Consider the following 19150-nt stretch of genomic DNA (forward strand, 5'->3'; position numbering starts at 1 on the left):
GGGGGGGGGGGAAGAGAAGAGGAAGGTGCCTGGGGCCAAGGCCCCCACAGCGAGGGAGAGAATGGGGATGGGGCAGGCGCTGCCCAGATGCGGTGGGGTGGGGAATGGAGCTCCAGGCAGCTCATCCAGTGAGCATGGGGAAAAGGAGGAGCGACTCCCTGCCACTCTGCACATCCCCGGGGGAGGCATGTGGGGCATGTGCCCCTGGGATTTGTGCACGGGGCAAGGACAGGCTGCCTCCTGCATGCTTGGGGCTAGGGGCTGCACTAGCTTCTTCCCAGCAAGGGGCTGGGCCAGGGCTGTTCTCAGGCTGGGCAGGGACAGGGTGGGAGGCAGCAGCAGTGCTAGGAAGGGGGGCTACGGGGTGGGCTACAGCCACCCCAAAATTTGCCATAGCCACCCCTCCCACCGCCACGGCCACCCACCCTGAGCACAGCCCCAGCCCCCAGGAAAAGGTCAGCACAGCCCCTGGCCCCAAGCCCATGCACAAATCCAGGGAGCACATGGCCCCCATGCCTCCACCAGGGGTGCATACAGTGGCAGGGGGGCGCCCCCCCTGCATCCTGTGCCCCACCCTGGCTGGGAAGCACCTGTCCCTGCCCCAGCCCCAACCCCATTCCCTCCCTCACCACGGGGGCCTCGATCTGCCCATGTCCCTTCTCCCTACAGACTTACCAGTTGGACGCTGCTCTCCAAGAGGCCAGGCTGAGTATCAGCTACCAGATTGGTATCGGCTGATATAACTAGTTAACAATCAGCCAAAAAAATCTTTATTGGTGCACCAATAGTTCTTAGCTTGTAAACTAAACCTGGCTATAAAAAGAGCCCGAATAAAATAAAGTATAATGGTAGCTTCTGTCATGTGGTACCTGCCCATTAGAACTGGACTGAAACTCCCCAACACATTTCATGCAGATCAGTTACAACGTTCACTGAATATCAACTCACCCTTTCAACAGAACGTATGGCAAAGTTTATAGGTTTGTATCCCATTACCAATTTCATGATGTGAGCAATCACTGTCAATCAGGGTGCCATGGCACAGTTAGGTGTACAAACATGATTCACAAGACAAACCCGGAGATTTCAAATAGGAATACACAGTATTAAAAAAAAATTCTGACCTGCCCTGGTCCAAGTCCTTTGCAACAGAAGAATTGTAGTATTATTTCTCAGTAGTAAAAAAAAAAAAAAAAAAAAGCAAGTGAAAAACTAAGCTGGCATTTTCCGTGGGGGTGTCTCAAGTCTTAGAAGGTTGAGAACCGCTACTATAGAAAATAAGTACTTTTTCTGTAAAACTAAAACTTATTTCTGTTGTTCCCAGTTTGCTCACCTTCAGGGACAAGGTTAGGGTGAGGAGCAGAATTAAGGCATCTTAAAGTAAGAAGTCTGATATAGCAATTCCTCTCTAAATTTTTTTAAATTTAACTATACCCCTCAAGGAGTCGTACAAACAAATATCCTAACCTTATTAAAACTTCTGGCTAAAGGCTGAGCAAAAAGGAGTCAAAGCTGGATATTTTCTGTTTATTTTCTTTTAATTACTTCAGCCTCCCTTGACAAACTGCCACTGCCAAAAAATGGGCAACCCTATATATTGTTCTTCCTCCTATAGCTCATCTGAGATCCAAGACTGATTTATTTATTGGGAGTGAGTCCTTTGCTGTCACTCATATATGGTTTATATATCCCTCCCTCCTCTCCCCAGTTGGTGAACTCGTGTCAAAACAAACCCCACAATATCAGCTGCACATGTACTGCAGTTAGTATCACTAGGGCCTCCCACGAAAAAAAAACTGTTGCTGCTACAATTTCCACACCAAGTCAAAAGACATGATACAAGCATGTAAAAATTAAAACAAAGCCAGACATTTCCACATAGACAGTATCACAAAACAGGGAGGAAGGTTCCTAGACAGCTCAGGCAGCTGATCTCTGTTGGTATTCATTACTGTGCAACTGTGAGCCCTTACTGAAGGAGTGGCAAGGACATGCTGCTGCCTCTCTCTGGCTTCTGTACAACTGCAGCTTGCCCATGCTTGGAATCAATCCAGAGCATTAGGCACTGGCTCAGGGAGGAAACAGGCTCACCACATACAATCCCACTCTCTTCCTGGCAAAGATCCAGAGCACCAGGCTCAATCGCACACATTTACTCTCCATATCTGGAACTGATCCAAAAGTTCTAGGGGCAACTGGCTCAGGAAGAGACGAGCTGCAAACAGAGAGACACAATCCACTGACTTGCCTGGAACTGATCCAGAGAACCAAAGGGAAGGGCTCCTCTTACCCTGCTGGGCCAAGAAATGAACAGAGCAAAACAAAAGCAAAAGGATACCTCCCACAGCCTATTCCTACCCTGAAAGTCAACTTCACACTGCATTCCCCCACCAAAACAGCAACAGGACAGCTTTTCTATTACCAGAGGACAGTTACAGAATTTCCATGAAGTTTCATTAATACCACATTTATGCAGCAAGCTTCCCTTGAAAAAAGGGTGTCCAGACCCTGGTAAGCTTTCATTTGGGGGCACAAAACCAGGGTAAAAAGGGGACAAATTTATGAGACAACCTCCTTAAGAAAAAAAGAAGCGGCACAATATTTCCAAACAAGAAGTTGCTGGGGCAGAAAAAAGGTGGAAAAATGACAAAGACACTCCACTTCTGGAAGAGCACTGGTAAACTTTTCACTTTGTATCCCCATTCCTTTCCTCCACAGGACTGTCAAATTATTGTCAGTGTTAAGATGTCCCCAAGTCCATATTACTCTATACTTTCATAGTAGGCTTTTTATACTGAGCCTGTTGACTAGATCCTATGACCCTCTCTCCCCCTCCTTCCATCTGGCCTCTGTGCACCACTTCTGATTCTGATGCTGCAGAATCCTTAGCAGGCATACTGAGGTCTATGAGAATCTATTTCTTCCCCCTTCCACAGCGTGTAATGGAGCGTACTGTGGATGTCAAAGGCACGAACAGCCCCACAAGCACAGCTAGACAAACTCTGGGGCCGTTCTAACTTCCACAAAGAACAAACTTGTCACCAGGATGGGAGGAACGTGAAGATCTTCCCTTGTGAGAAGTCTGAAGAAGTCGCGAGCAGCCCATTACAGACTAGCGGAGTTGCATCGGTTGCAAGTGAGATGGCCAATTTAACTGCATGAGGGAAGGGAAGAATGGACAGCCAACATTAACTATGTGCAAATGGACATGATTTGTGCAAGGAGGGCTGCATTAATTAAATGGGGATGCTACCCAGAGGCAGAATGGGCACAGGGCATTTCCCGCCCCCCCCTCCCCCCCAGTGCCCCATACACAGCCTAGGTAGGGGCTTCCATCCCAAGTCCCCCATAAGCAACGGATCCCGATTACTTTGGTTATTTGTCACACATCGTGATGACCTGTATTGCACAATGACAGGATAGATAACTGAGATGCAACACCTACCACTTCCAGTGGGGAGCAGAAGAGCCCAGGAGCAAGGTAGGGCTGGAAGGAAAGACAGTGACAGAAGAACTTCTCTCTTCTTCCTCATAACCAAACCCTCTCACCTCACCTAAGAACAGCCTGTCACAAGCAAAGACAAATACCCTGGACTCACTGCTTACTTATCTTTTAAAAGGAGGTTAGGGAAGAGAATAAAATGATACTCTGAGCTCTAGAGCTGAACAAAGCACTTCACAAATTCAAATCGACAGGCCCTTGACCTTGTGAAACTTGCAATGGTATAAGTATGAAACTGAGACTAAACTTGGAGATGGGGTTAGTGTTGGAAATCTGTGCAGAAAATAAACCTGAACGAAACCTGAACATCATAGCATGTTTATGCTCACTGACTCCTAGTTGTTATAAGTGTTCAGCCACGATTACAGAGAACCAGCTCCATGTCTTCCCTAACATTAGACAATTAAAACAGACACAACACTCTGACTAGTATTGCAACACCTCACATTATGAGCCACACAGTCATTTACACATTTTAGGACATGGAAAAGTTCAGTGTGATCATTAAGATTTTTCAATTTTATTTACAAAAAGAATTATACAAAGGATATGGATAGCTAATCTTGGCTGAGTGGGTAACTTTGCTTTAATGAAAATCCAAGTATACACAAGAATGTACCTAAAACAAGAAATTGCATAACAGAACTGAGCTAAACCAAGCCAGTCACTGTATAAAAAGTGTTCATACCAAACACTAGTTATTTGCTATTTTTTCATAAAAAAAACATAACATTTGGTAAATCTCACTTCCTTCATAGAAAATACCACAAAAAACACTTCACAGTAACTCAGTTGGAGAAACAAAGCAAGGTTTTAAGGTAAGATTGAAAGAGGAAGTTGCTGAGAAGCAGGGAGATGGGGGACAGAGTTCTCATTAGATGAGGTAATAGAAGTGAAAGAGTAACTCACACCTGCAAAATTGTAGGAAAGGGACACAAAGGCAACCCAATCTGTAAGAAATGAACAAGCTGAGATCAAGAGAGCCAATTAGTACCAATAGGGTGGTAGCTTAGAACACGCTTGTTTCAAAGAACATGATTGGAGACCAAACGTTCATTTCATTTAGGTCATCTAGCTGTCAGGTGGATCTGAGAAAGATTTTCAGATTTTGAGGTAATTAAGTGAATACTTTGGAGATCCAGGGTACAAGGAAGTGGATTTTTCAACTGCTCTGTGTAATCAACAATGGTAATGACAGACATAGTATGCATGGCAGATTCATGGCTACAGGGCCAAACAGATACAGCTCTACCATCTTTAGCTCCGGTCTGTTTGAAAGGAAGAGGACAGTGCCTGGGGGGAAGGGGAGGGAAAAGGGGAGGAGTAACAGGCCCATAGGAAGGGTCACTTCTTACCCCAATTTTCTCAAAGGCATCCTGCAGTCCAGAGGCCTGCAAAACTTATAATAATCACCTTCAAACAAACAAAATTCAATTGGCCCCCTCCCAGCTCAGTAAAAGGTTTAATAACATGGAAATCTAGACCTCTATGAGCTTTTCAGGTAATTTACTATTAAGTCCCAAAAGAATGATAAAGAATAATGTGCTAGCTTCTACACAGGAAGATAAAATGAGTGGAGACCTCAGGTGGTGGTTTCAATGAATACAGCAATTGGGCAAAAACCAGCAAATAAGAGGGCAACTTTGCCATTTACCAGTAAATGCAAAATGAAACCACTAACCTAAAGCAAAAAGAGGAACAAAAACTAAATAAAATCCAATTACAACCTCCAAAGGGGCACAAGCAATATCCACTTCTCCCACAGAAGGGAGGAAGGACATGGGGGAACAGGAAGTTCTCCCCAACTCACCTGTGCTTGCTTTTATTTCCATTCCCAGGAACACACTTCCCCCCTCACCCCCGCTCCGACTGCTCTGTGCTGAGGCTGCCTTTCACCATCTTGTTCTGCAAGGAGGGAAGAGAGCAAGGAGGGAGGGGCTGACAAACCAGCAAGCCAAGAGAAGGAGAAGGGAGATGAGGGAGAGCAAAAGACAAGGGTAGGGGAAGAGGCACACAGAAAAATGAGACAGAGAGAGAAGTCAGTACTGGAATGACACGCACAGATTTTCAGACAGGATTTTCCCTGCAACAGAAGTCAGCATTTTGCAAGAATGTTTTGATTTTAAAAAGAAAGAAAAACCATAGAATTTAACAACAAAGAGTAGAGCAAGAACTTAATAGCACTTGAAGGTGACCTACAAAGGTTGTGTCTGTCTGTCTGTCATAAACTCTGAGCACACATCTCTTTCTCCTCCTTTAGGATTTACACAAGAGGTCTGCGGGTTCCCTCTCCTGCCAGTCATTCAACCTTAGAAATATGGAATACTGAGCTTGTCCTTCCCCAATTCTTCTAAAGCAGGGGTTGGCAATGTTTTTGGGCAGAATGCCACAATCATCTGCAACCTTTACTTGTAAGATGTTGGTGTGCCGGGGGGGGGGAAGGAGGAAAGGGAAGAGGGGGGTCTGCAAGGGGCCCAATCCTTGTTGTGGCAGCATAGCCCTGGCCACTTCCCTGCAATCTGCCCCAAGGTGTGCGTGCACCTGCTGCCAGCAACAAGCTAGACTGATGCTCCACAGACCTTGGTGAAGATGCTTGCAGCCTCCTGGCTACCTGCCACAGTCAGCCAGTGCTCTGGGCAGACTCCTGCTACCCACCATGGAGCCCAGGCTGCTCACAGAAGGCAGCAGCAAGGTTGCAAGCAGCTGCACCAGGGTCTGCAGACCCCTGCCCTGCTTCATTGCTGGCTGTGTGTGCATGTCAAGGCAGATGACAGGGAAGAGGCTGCACTGCCACAACAAGGATTGGGTCCCTTGTAGCTCCCCTGCCATCTTCCCCAAGGCATGCAAGCCAAGCAAAATGCCTCTGTATGCCATGCTCTGGCACATGTGCTGGGGGTTGCCTACCCCTGTTCTAAAGGACCTACTGGTTCTTTCAAAGGATTTATCAAGTTAGCTCTCACACCTGAATTGAAGAGCTGAGGTGTCAGATGTTAGTTAGCTACTGACATGTTAAAAACACAGGGGTTTTTTAAATTATCTGACTGGAAGCCCCTTTCCTTCTCCAATGGCTCAACTTTCACACTTTTGTCTGTTGCAAAGTCATATTTTAATTTATTCCATGCATTATCTTACTAGAGTGATATTCAACATGCTTGGATGGAGCCTGGAATGGCTCCAAATCTAGCTGAGAACCTCTGCCCAATTAGCAATATGTAAGAGCAGGATGGTGTTATTCTCCCCTAAAAAAGCATTCAGAATAAACCAATAACAAGTCAGTGAAGTCTCATGCAAAGGCTAAACCACATTTAAGTGAAGAAAATCCTTTTATTTTCACTGAGATCAAATAAGCATCTCCAACTTTATTATATGAAAGCCAACAAACTTAGGTGTGAAACAGAAGCTCATGAATACCTCCCCCTCTCCTGTCCTCATAAAATAGGGAAAAGATGTGCAGTGGACTTTCAGTAAAGTTCACAGCTTTAATAGCTTCATCAAGTACCTCTTTTTAATGCTGCTGGCACCCTTTTCCCCTCCAAAGCTTACCAGATAACAAAACTTGTATGTTCTCAAATGGCTTGTACAACAGGCTGAGCTCTAGTCATAAGACAACTGTGTTTTCCTGGTATAACTTCCTTGTTCTAACAGCTAATACTAATACAGCAGCACTACTTGAACCTAACTGATTGATGAAAAGCTGTAAGATTTTTCCCCTCATAGCATGTTTGTTTTAGTGGGCAGCAATAAAGGGTAGTCCTCATGTATTGATCCTTTCTAGTCGCACTAATCAAATGTCAAGAGTTTGGCAAAAGACAGCATTCCTGTAGTTTTTTCCAGCTGCTGGAACAAACTGTACCTTTAAACTACTGTTTCAGGCTGCCTGCAAATTCAGGTAGGTAGTCATATGTCAGCTTAACCCTGAAAGTGTACAAGAAGCATAAATCTCCACAACTGAAAGGACAAAAAATATTTTTCTTAAAACAAAAGGTTTGGAAAAGAAGCTGGTCCATGGCTCTCTGTCTGGAAATCCCCGTCTGAGGATTCTAGGCTAGCTAGGGGCTACATATTTAACGTGAAAAGCAAACACCAACATTCCCCCTACGTTTTCAAAACTAAAGTGAATATATATATTCCTACTGGGGTAACACAACCACCACCACAGTAACAACAACAACAAAAAAACACTGCATAAGAATATAAATCTCTTTTACAGATAAATTATCAGTAATCCCTGCCTCCTGTAAAAATACAAATTACCAGCAGATGTCACTCTAACCACAGGCACACAAGGAGGAAGCTCCTAACACGTACTGTACCTGAATGGAGACTATATATCCTCCTGCAGATACAAAAGAGCAAAATCCTTCTCCTTCTGCCACCTAATTTCCCAGTTGTACCATCTATACTCTCTCACAATTTTTAAATGGTTTCTTACTAGCTGAGTAAGAAAAAAGCAATTCCACCTGACATTTTGATCACCTACTTACACAAGTGACAGAAATTCTGCTGTCTCATAGACAGATACTTCAGAAACTTGTACTGAGGATATGAGGAGGAAACAGAATCAGCTGAGTTACCAGGTATTCAGCCTGCTAGCTCTCACTAAAGGAGGACTAAGCTCTTTCTATCTCTGGTTGGTCCTTCTTCCAAAGTGATGAAACCCTTTCTGTCAGCCACTTTCCTTTCTCCCTTCCTTCCTGCATCTAAGTTTTAGAAAAAACCTTGAACAGAAAGTTTTAACATAGCATTCCAGCAGGAGTAGCGCATTACTTATGAAGCTGGATTTTCTAAAGAGCCTCCAAGAGTTTAGGGAACATCTGGAAATATGCATATCTCCTTAATTCTCTATCTTCATCTATGGAGGTGTCTGTCCCCAGAATACATCCCTCTGAACTACAGAAATATTGTTTAAAGCTATCTAGATATACAATTATTCATTTAAAAGACAAAAACGAGATGCAGCCCCCACCAGAGGGCAGCACAGAATGGGGCCACTGAGGAAAAGGGTTCTTCTTACCTTGTGCTTCGGGCACCTCACTGAGAAGTTCTCTTCGTTTAGTAAACAATCTACAGGAGAAGAGATAGCAATTTGATTTAGTACTTTAAAAAAAAAAAAATGCATCCTCCATGATGTCATGTGTATTAACCATGCCTTCCAGATACATTTGGATTCAAAGATCTTTTACAGAACTATCTTGTCAAGTTTTCCACAAGAATGTTTTGGTAAATAAAGTTACCAAGAGACCTGAGTGGTATTATTCTTACAGTCTTCGATATGTGAAGACCAAATCTTGCCAATCTCCTCACTGTTGTGTAAAGAACAAGAATCATCAGTACAGAGGTATATATTTCTCCTCCCTTCATGGATTCCAACTTTTAGAAATACAAACATGGGAAAAGCCAGGCACACTCATCTGATCTTAACAGATGATTCCTTCTTTGTGCCTCTCATTCCTGTCCAAAGGCATCTGTCACTAGCATGGGGAGGAGGAAGAGTAAGGGGTGTTGCGGGGGGAAGAAGGGGGTGACTTATTCCCAGCCCAAAAGCTGTTAATCACTTTTACAGACACCAGGCTTAATAGTCTGGTCACTCATACTGCTCTCGGATCTGCCTCCACATTTCACGTCTGTATAGTTTTCATCTGTTAAAAAAACCCTCATTTCTCATAGTTTTTGTATGAGTGAATTTAGCAATGCTAAAGGGTGCTAAATTAACTTTTCTTAGAATCTTAAGAGCTGCAACCACATAAAAAGTATGCTGAAGGTAACAGGTTGTGCAAACTTCAGAGCCCTTGATTTCTAGTGAAGGATTTCAAGAATCCCATCTTTCCATTAAGAAGTAGTGTTGGGCTATCCTCCTTGGGAATTCAGTTGCATCTCTTAGGCATCCTCCCCCTCTCCCACCCATGGGCAAACACAGAAGACCACCACCTCCCTAATCTGGTGTTACCCAGCCCCTGCATTTTCTGGTAGCAGAGAATTCACCAAGGCACTTTATGACCTCTCATCTTCTCCAGCCTCCCCAAATACTGGCAAGCAGCATGATGGTAAATAAAATGTGTTAATTTAAAACCCACTTAAGTATGTTGCATAACCAGAGTTCCCTGCTGTTCCAATCTGCTAGAAGAGTTTAGCAGGCAGCAGGAGACTGCAACTAAGGCTTGAGGGAAAAGCTTTCTAGACACCCAAGCTTTGGCACAGCTTCTCTTGCTGGTATGAAATACTTCTGTTGCAACATCAGTGCCTCTGGCCTGAATCAAAGGGAAGCAGCATGCAATAGGCTACGTTACTACTCTTTGCTAAAGTCACCTGAAGTAAAACCCTTAATCTTCCTAAGGGCAACAATTCCAAATACAGCATTAGTAAAAATTGTGCTCTCTTATTATAAAGGTGGGATTTCCACCATGAATTATGACTGTACAGTATCATAACACCAGAACAAAATATAAAACATTACAAAGCAAACACTACCTTTTTTCTTGTGTTAGGAATTTAGCACTGCTGACAGATTAAATGTTCCATGTATGCCCAAAGCAGGGACTGCATATGGATCGGGGGGCAAGCAGCCAGAGACCACCTCCTGTCAAAATGCCTCACACCCGATTTGAACAATTGCTGGAGTTAGAAGAACTGACCTTAGATTTTTACTAAAATTGGCAATATTTACTGAAAATGCCAATATAGTTATCCATTAATGCCAACTTTGCTTATGTGTTTTAAGGGATAAGGAAGCCTGTCTCACTGAGAACTGGAGAGGTATTATCAGCATTTGACAAAAGCAACAAAATATGCGTAAGATGGCAAAAACTGCTGGTCACTACTGCCTATAGTACAGGCAAGGAAGCTTTAGTCAGTCCTTAGAGGTAACTTCAGGCAGAGAGACCATCAGACAAAGTTTTGCCAGTTCAGGAAAGAGAGGGGAAGGGATCTCATTTGTTTGGACTGTTTTTCCCCTAAATGGAGGAGTCAAGGAAAAATTATTGCTTCATCATATACTTTTTTTGTCACTTCTTCTCTCCCCACCTCCTTCCTATTATCCATCACTCCTGTGCTATCTGCAAGGAGAGCGGGCTTCTATGCCCTAAGAGTTTAATATATTTTTAAACTATATTTTTCCCTATTCAGGGTCAAAATCCTTTGACATATCATACAATAAAAATGTTGTCTTGAAAACTGATGTAAAGACCAGGATCTGAGATTCCAGGGGATGGAGAACAAGTAGGAGGAGTGGATGCAAAAATCTTAAGAAACAAAAGTCCAGTTTCTATGGAGATGCTCCAAGGACTAAGTTCTCTCAGAGACATCAGTGGCTTTTTATAAATTTGGACAGAAAGCAGAGCAAAGATAAAATGTTAACCACAGACATCTCCACACAAACTATTTAAGCAGCACCATTCAACTGTCACTCTTTTACAAGTGAACAACACTGCAGTTTTTGTGCACAAGGATCTCCCATGCTGACAAAAATATTTTGTATGAAAGGAGATTAGAAGAAAGATATTAGGGCAGTGGTTTTCACTTGGGATCCATAAAACAATGTTAAGTACCGTATTTTCTCGCATATAGTCCGCGGCTTATAAGTTTTTACAAACTTGACGGATGGGTGTAGGCTATACAAGGATGCAGGCTATGCAGAGCCATTTATGCAAAAACAAGTGTAGCAGAAGTTAATAAGCGCATTAATAATTGTTGGAATAGTATTTCCAGGTTATACGACATACTGGACGATGATGATACAAGTGCTATAGCTGCACCACCCGCCTTGCCATATTCGAAAACAGTGTTCTCTCCATTCTTTCATTATATCCTCGTTCATCCACCCTTTCTTATTGCAAATATCTGCAATTCCATTTGGGATCTTTTCTTGGGGCATTGTTACCCGTTTGAAAATAACCATCAGTTTTAACTTTATACCACTTGCAGTGCACGCTAGCACAACGGTGAAATTTGTTCGTTCATGGCACAGCACCTCTCAGGCTTAATAGGCTTAAAATCGCCCCCGGTACCAACACTATCAGGTGTGGGGAATACATGGTTGCGGTCTATACACGGACTACTTTCCGAAAATACAATTTTCCGCGGGTTATACATAGGTGCGGGTTATATCAGTGTGCGAGCTATATGTGAGAAAATACGGTAATCCACAGATCACAGTAGGCCCTGTGCTCGAAGGGGCACAAGTAGGTGGCATGCTCCTCCTCAACCTCTTCCACCCCCACTTTCAAATAATCTCGTGCCAGGTGCATCAACCAGCAAGTGAGAAGACAAACATTGGGAAAGGATGTTTTTTGGGGGTGTTTGGGAGGAATGGAGCCCCCTTTCCCAAGTAAAGGGTATAAAGAACAGTTCAAAGAAGTCTCATGTCAAGGGTAAACAGTGGTCCAGGGGAAATCTGAAGGCTGACTGGTCCACTGGTCCAAAACATTTGGGAACCACTAAATTAGGATATCCATACGTATGTCCAGAGTGAAGGCTTATGAACAGCATATTTTTTAACAGCTAACAAGCTAATTTGTTAAGGGGTAGAGCATCCACCCCTGAGGACAGGAGGCGATCCAGGCTGACCTTGGCAGGCTCAAGAAATGGGCGGACGAGAACCTGATGGTGTTTAACACTGAAAAATGCAAGGTTCTTCACCTTGGGAGGAAAAACCTGCAGCATCCTTATAGGGTCGGCAGTGCTACGCTGGTTAGCACTACAGATGAAAGGGACTTGGGGGTCATGATTGACCACAAGATGAATATGAGCCTTCAATGTGATGCTGCAGGCAGTAAAGCAAGCAAAACGCTGGCTTGCATCCATAGATGCTTCTCAAAGCAATCCCAGGATGTCATTCTCCTGTTGTACTTGGCCTTGGTGAGGCCACAGCTGGAGTACTGCATGCAGTTTTGGGCTCCTCAATTCAAAAAGGATGTGGAGAAGCTTGAGAGAGTCCAGAGAAGAGCCACGCGCATGATCAGAGGTCAGGAAAGCAGACCTTACGACGACAGGCTGAGAGCTATGGGACTCTTTAGCCTGGAAAAGCGCAGGCTCAGGGGCAATTTGATGGCCACCTATAAGTTTATCAGGGGTGTTCACCAGGATCTGGGGGAATGATTGTTCACCAGAGCGCCCCAAGAGATGACAAGGTTGAACGGTTATAAACTCCAGCAAGACCATTTCAGGCTGGACATAAGGAAGAATTTCTTCACTATCTGAGCCCCCAAGGTCTGGAATAGTGTGCCATCGGAAGTGGTTCATGCACCTATATTGAACACCTTCAAGAGAAATTTGGATGCTTATCTTGCTGGGATCCTATGACTCCAGCTGACTTCCTGCCCCCTGGGCAGGGGGCTGGACTCTGGTCCTCTGAGGTCCCTTCCAGCCCTAATGTCTATGAAATCTATGAAGACTGGTACAAAACATGTTTTTTTCAAGGCTAACCAGCGCACGTATTTCAGTATGGAGCACAGAACATTATAACTCCTGTGTTTAGTGCCACTGAACCCTAGTGAGCTATCAGGATGGGAGTCAAAGGAGAAGCAACTGAACAAACAAAAAAACCCCTAGAATCTTCCAGTATATTAGCGTGGATGACAATCACTAGGTTCCTGTTCTAGTTGCTTATCTGCAATGTACCTGGGCCCTGAAAAGAAGAAGTTCAAAATATAATTAGTACTAACACGGTTATGAATGACGGGGAAGTCTAGTTTTAACACACTTTGTATATATTTTTATAATGGAGCTGTATGCATTTTATACATCTGTGAGCCCCTGTAATTGATAATACAGAGCTTTGGGGAGGTTACTCAGAGTGGACGCTCATGTTCCTTGCCCTAGTTTTGTTAAAAATGCACGGTGGTTTGGTTTCATCCTTGGTAATGGGAGGGAATGGCTTCAACTGAATCTAGTACCCCAGGGAATTCCTTGCACGGCTCAAGGAACTTGAGAGAACATCTGAATCTCTCTTAGAGTCTGACTCACTGAAAGACAGACAACTGAACTGCATTGCTGATGTAAGGGCTTACAGAAAGATGACAGACTGAGAAAAGAAGGCTGCCAGAGAGAACATCAATCCATTTCTCCAGGAAGCATACGCAATCTACTTCTGCAGACCTGGAAATCAAGCCTTACTATATAATAAGGCTTTTGTTGGTTTATTTTATTTTATATATAAGTGGAGCTAATTATAAAGCTTGCCTGACACGTCCCATTTTAAGTCCCTATTTTCAGTTACTTACAGCCTTTGCCAAACTTTCGGATGAAATTTTTCATGTAAGTATGTACTTCGTGCTGACATTTTTAGAGAATTCTTACCTAAAAGGTCCAGTCATTTCAAGGATAATGCTGGGGGAAATGCTGTTTTGCTCATATTGAAAAATTCCAGTCACCTTTTCTCTGAAAACCCACAGTTCTCCCTTGCTTTGAATCAGAGGTCTGAAATTTTGGAAGGACATGCCTTTGCCATCCCTATGAAATTCACCCAATTGGGGGGGAGTGGGGGGAGGAGTGAAGTGAAAGAAGTGTCAGTTTTCAGAGACTCAGCTGAACCCTCTCGAGAGTTTAGCAGCTAGATTCCATCATCTGCACTTGACATGCCCAAATCTGGTGCTGCACAAGGCTTCCCTGCTACCGCAGCCCTAGGCTGCTATGGATGATCTCAAATCCAGGCACCAGAACCAAGAGCAAGGAAATTGTCAGCAACCTTCCTGCTGGGTCCAGGCAGGCTGGATAAGCAAGTCACCTCATGCAAATACAGACAAGGCAAGAGTCGCAGGAGAGTAAGGAAGGGAGAGTGCAAGGAAGAACATGTTGGGGCCGGAAGGCACAGACTGGAGAGACTTGGAGGAGAAGCTGGCTTGGCTAGATGTACACTGGAATTGGAAGTATGGAGGAAACTGGGACCAAATCACAAACAGTAATTGACTGAACAGGAGGGGCCAAGGTCAGAGTAAGTGGTGGTAGGAGGAACAGGAGCCAGCAGCCAGAGGTAGACTTGGATCAAATGAAGAGTTGGAGGAGCAACTGGGACTAAATGGGCAAGGAGGCTGGGGACAGAAAAAACTGTGGGGTATATTATATATTAGCCCCACAGAAGCAGAATTGAGATGGTCAAGGCAAAAGGGACTGGGAAAATGAGCTGGAGACAGGACAGGTGATTTGATTAGGAGCCCAGAGAAGGTGCCTGGAACTGGGAGCCAGTCCAGGACAGGAATGGTGACCAGGGCTGATGACTGGAGGCCACGGTAAGACAGAGAAAGAAACATCAAATAAGGAGTGAGAAGAGGAAAAAACGGTTCTACTGTGCAATGAGACTGGGATTGGCCTGAAAAGTCTGAGGAGAGGAGACCAAGACTGGTAGCTGAAGATCCTGGAACTCAGTAGTGGAAATGAATAGTCCTGGGAACAGACACACAGAAGACGAAACAAGAAGGGGCCACAGCTGACAAAGATGCAGAGGAAAGGACAGAAGAAAAGCCTGTATCTACCACATCACACTTGTTTGGTAAGCCTACAACAGAAATAAAGGTTCTCATGGTTCACCATTTCCTTGCAGCTGTCATCTGAAAATCCACAGGCATAGCAGTCTACCTCTCCTACTGCTAGTCTACAGAGCAATGTACTACTGCTATCAATTTTTTTGCTACTTCAAATGAGAGGGACTCTGTGGTAGAGTGAAAAGGTTTGAAGCTTCTGATGAGCCAGGAATCTGTGTGACATGGAACCAGAGGGACAGACTTCCATCTTCAGCTCCCTCTGTGCAAAAATGAAGTTTATTTCCTACCTATGGGGACTTTTTACCATCTCATACCATCTACACTTTTCCCAGAGCCTGACGAAGGGACTTTGATCCCGAAAACTTGCAGAAAAGGACAATTTTCTTGCCATTTTCCAGTTGGTCTAATAAAAAGTATCATTTTGGAACCACGAGTTCTAGTTTTTTGTATGTCAGAAGTGCCTTTGCAATTTTATACTAATGCATATGTGCATGGGGATGAGCTAGCTTTTAATTATATAATTTACAAAACCCCTGCCTCACTTGATGCATTGGATGGGCCTGCTCTGGGGGTGAATCACCTGTAGAAGAAAAAAAAAAAAAGACTTGTCTAGCAGGGATCAGTAACCTACACTTCACAGAGGGAGGAGTTTCCCCAAGCTTTTTGGGAATGGGTGGATGGGGGCTTTCCCCATGTAAGAGCTGACTGATACGGAGAAACTAAGGCAGTAAAAGGATGCTCTAAAAACTACTCCTGGTTTAAAGGACAATTGCCTCACCTGCTACATAAGCTAGAGCAGGGAGAAAACTACAGGAAGAAAAAGGATGGGTCTTATGGCAGTAAAATGTTGCCCTAGAGAACTGCATTCTGTCCCTGGCTCTGATCCAGAGTTCCTATATGATGCTCTTCATATGCAGTCACTAGTTTTACCTTCTGCTTACTCAATTTGAGACAATGAAATCTGATTTAGACATTCTAAGCACTTACAACCCGCAGGTAAAAATCAGTGGAAGTTATGTTGTAAACAATAAAGTATGCTGTCATGTTCAACATGCTCAAGCCACCGGCATCTCAAATTGAGCACCCAAAATTTGTGAACAGGTTTATTATTTGTATTAGTATAGCATGTATGGGCCCTAATCAGTAACCAAGACTCCACTGCGCTAGACACTGTATGAACACAAAACGAGATTGTTCTCGTCTCACAGGAATGTTGTAAAAATAATTTCATTAATACCTGGGAAGCACCGGCTACTATAGTGATGAGCACCACAAAAAACCCCATGAGGAAATTAAAACCCTGCTCTTAAATAGAACTGTTTAACAGCTTGGAGTAAATAAGGTATGGGGAACACATTCAACAGAGAAGATAAAACACAGTACTGAAAAGACACTCATTAAATGGGAGTCATTAATTCCATGTAGTGAATAAGATTAGGGTCCAGTTGAAAAAAACAGTGTGATCATAGAATCAGACTGTCACCTACTACATATTTATAAATGGGCCAAATTAAGGTTGCACAAACAGTCTTGATTTTTGAATTTCCTAGATTTATGAATGTTTGATTTTGCAGTTGTAATAATGATATTTTAAACAGTTACTTGTGCGTATTATCCTCAGCACCCCACCTCCTCTGTGGTACAAGTGTATCAAATTCCAGAGCAAACACCCCTCAATTCCAATGCAATGTAAACGGCATTTTATGACTTAACATTATTATTGCACTTAGCAAAGTGCTGTACAGTCTTTTAGAAAGTGACAAATCAACAATCCAAAATTTCAAAGATTTTGGAAAATGGAAGACAACACAGCACGTGTGCATGACATAAACAATGGGCTAGTATGAAAAAGATGACAAACTTCAATCTGGTCTCTAACTCAGTGTTTCTCAACTGGTGGGTCATGACCCAAAAGTGGGTCGCAAGAATATCTGAAAGGGTCACGAGCAGGTCCCCAGAAAAACCTGTGAAAGTGTGGGTTTCCCCTTGCAGGCTGGCAGTGTTCCAGCCTGCAAGCAGCTGCTTGGGATGGTTGGAGGCAGTGGGTGCACGTGCATCTGCGAGGCAGGCAGATGCACGTGACCAGCATAGAACCAGGTCGTGGGAGCAGCCCCAGACACTGGACACAGGTAAGTATACGGAGTGGCGCATGAAGGTCCAGGGGACTGTCTGGAGAGGGGGGGGGTGGGAATACGGTCAGTGCTTGGATGAGAGACCATCACGGGTGGAGGGGGCAGAACAGATGTGCCTGGATGTGACACTGATAACTTAACGAATTACACTTCCCAGCTGAAGTTGTTACTGGGTCATGAACCAACTGCAGTGCTAAAGATGGTACTGCTGAAGGAGGGCTGCCTTTTAAATAACATGTTAAATCAGGGGTTCTGATTACTTAAGAGTTTCTAAAAAAACATTTTTCCAAGGTAAATAGGGGCTTATCTCCCATGTCATGGCTAAATTCGAGTTTTTGTAGCTGCATTCTAGAAACCTAAACTTCTTTTTGCAGCTTCAAGCAGATTCTTTTTAAATCTTTGTTCCAACCTATTCCTAAAATGCTGCTGTATACTCCACCAGCTGCCCTGTTTCATCACATGGATTGTTACTGTACTTTCATGGTGGATAAGAAAACTCAGCATATATCAATTTGTAAAGTGTTCAGGGTGAGATGTTCTTCTAGTGTAAGACAGTTTCTCTTGTCTGTTCTTACCTGCATCGATGGCACATGGGTAATGGTATCGGAAAGAGCAGCCTTTGTTGTAGCAGCCTAAGGTGGCTCCTGGCTCCTGGCAATGGGAACATTTCTGAAAGGCATAGAAAAATGAAATATTAACAAACAGGTGGGTCCCTACATTTTTTTTGCTGGAGATTTTCATCAACCAATACTAAAAGGTTTTCAGACATCGCTCTCATATTTATCAACCACCCCCTTCTCCCAAAACAAGTACTACTTTGACTGCATTGTCACACATCACAAAGTGAGATCTAATGGACAAAGGCAACATAAGGTCATTTGAATAACATTTTCCTACTGTTAAAGTGATTGGGCAAAACTTAGTAGGAGTCAAATAAACAGAATTTCAACATTCCTCGCACCCAGCCTGTGGCCAGATATCTCTGTACCCCAAGATGACCTCAGGATCAGGACTGTAGTATAAAAACATGTATATCTGCAATATCTTTGAAACAGTAGCAGAATAGAGAATGGATTAGGGGAGAGGTTCCTAAACTTTTTTTTATTGCATACTCCCTCCCTTCCAGAGATACCAGCTGCTCATGTACCCCTCCCAGCATACATTTTCTATTTTAACCCCTTAAATGCCGATGATGATGAAAATTAAATCTGCCATTACACAATTTCTCCCGCAAACCCCCACAGAGATGTCTTGCATACCCCCAGGGGTGCATGTACCACAGTTCGGGAACCTTTGATTTAGGGGATTTAAAAAAAATCCACAGGCCACACAATCTTCATTCCCACTAGCGGGTCATTCCAAGATGACAGAAGACAAGCTGTGCATTTTATCAGACTGAGATCAAAAGAGGGTTACCTAGTGCTGGAGGAGATGCCATCAGTGGAAGATACATCATTGTCATTGAGATGGCACGCCTCCAAAAGAAATGCTTTCCATGCTAGGAAGATGCTTGTGCATTTATTTTCAAAATAGGAGGACTTATCTGATGACCGTGTTCCACTTCCATTACTTTATTCCTATTATCTCAACTGGTCGATGAAGTATTTAATCATTGTATCAGATGGATGAGAGTGCAGCAGAGTGAGAGCAGCTCACCAACTTACTGCATTCTGAATGATTACAGAGAATTAGGCCATCTGTGTATTCAGTCAAAGAGCAAACTTGTCTTTGTAAAAGCAAAAATATGTTTCTCAAAAGTATTAGCCACTGTAAGTTCTTGAAAAAAGCTGGTTTCTGCAGGCTTAAAGTTTTCTCTCTTTATTAAAAGGTACCACTGTATGGTTAGGTGTCCTTTAAGGCTGAAAGCATATATCACGAACTTGAAAAGTCCATAGCATAGATGTAGTCTTAGATATATCTCATATCTCTCTCTCATATATATATGTCATGGACCAGGGGTCTCCCAACCTTTTTGAATGTGGGGCTGGATCATGAACTTTTTATCACCCAGTGGACAGGGGAGCCATATTCAAAGACCTCAC

General features: G+C 43.5%; 1 protein-coding gene across 11 annotated transcripts in view; it reads right to left on the minus strand.

Moving 5' to 3' along the window:
• Positions 1–19150, minus strand: part of TCF20 (transcription factor 20) — a 209778-nt gene that overhangs the window by 29669 nt on the left and 160959 nt on the right. For 9 of the 11 annotated variants that reach the window (XM_025192417.1, XM_025192414.1, XM_025192416.1 and 6 more), the window contains 2 exons: positions 17684–17777; positions 8517–8566 (listed from right to left, as the gene is read on the minus strand). In XM_025192417.1, coding sequence (XP_025048202.1) covers positions 8517–8566; positions 17684–17777 — 144 coding nt within the window. Of the gene's footprint in view, positions 1–5312; positions 5441–8516; positions 8567–17683; positions 17778–19150 lie in introns of all 11 variants that reach the window. The other 2 variants (XM_025192422.1, XM_025192421.1) reach the window with 2 other exon arrangements.

This window comes from Alligator sinensis, unplaced genomic scaffold, assembly GCF_000455745.1.
Source record: "Alligator sinensis unplaced genomic scaffold, ASM45574v1 scaffold1081_1, whole genome shotgun sequence".
In the NCBI taxonomy this organism is placed as follows: Eukaryota; Metazoa; Chordata; order Crocodylia; family Alligatoridae; genus Alligator; species Alligator sinensis.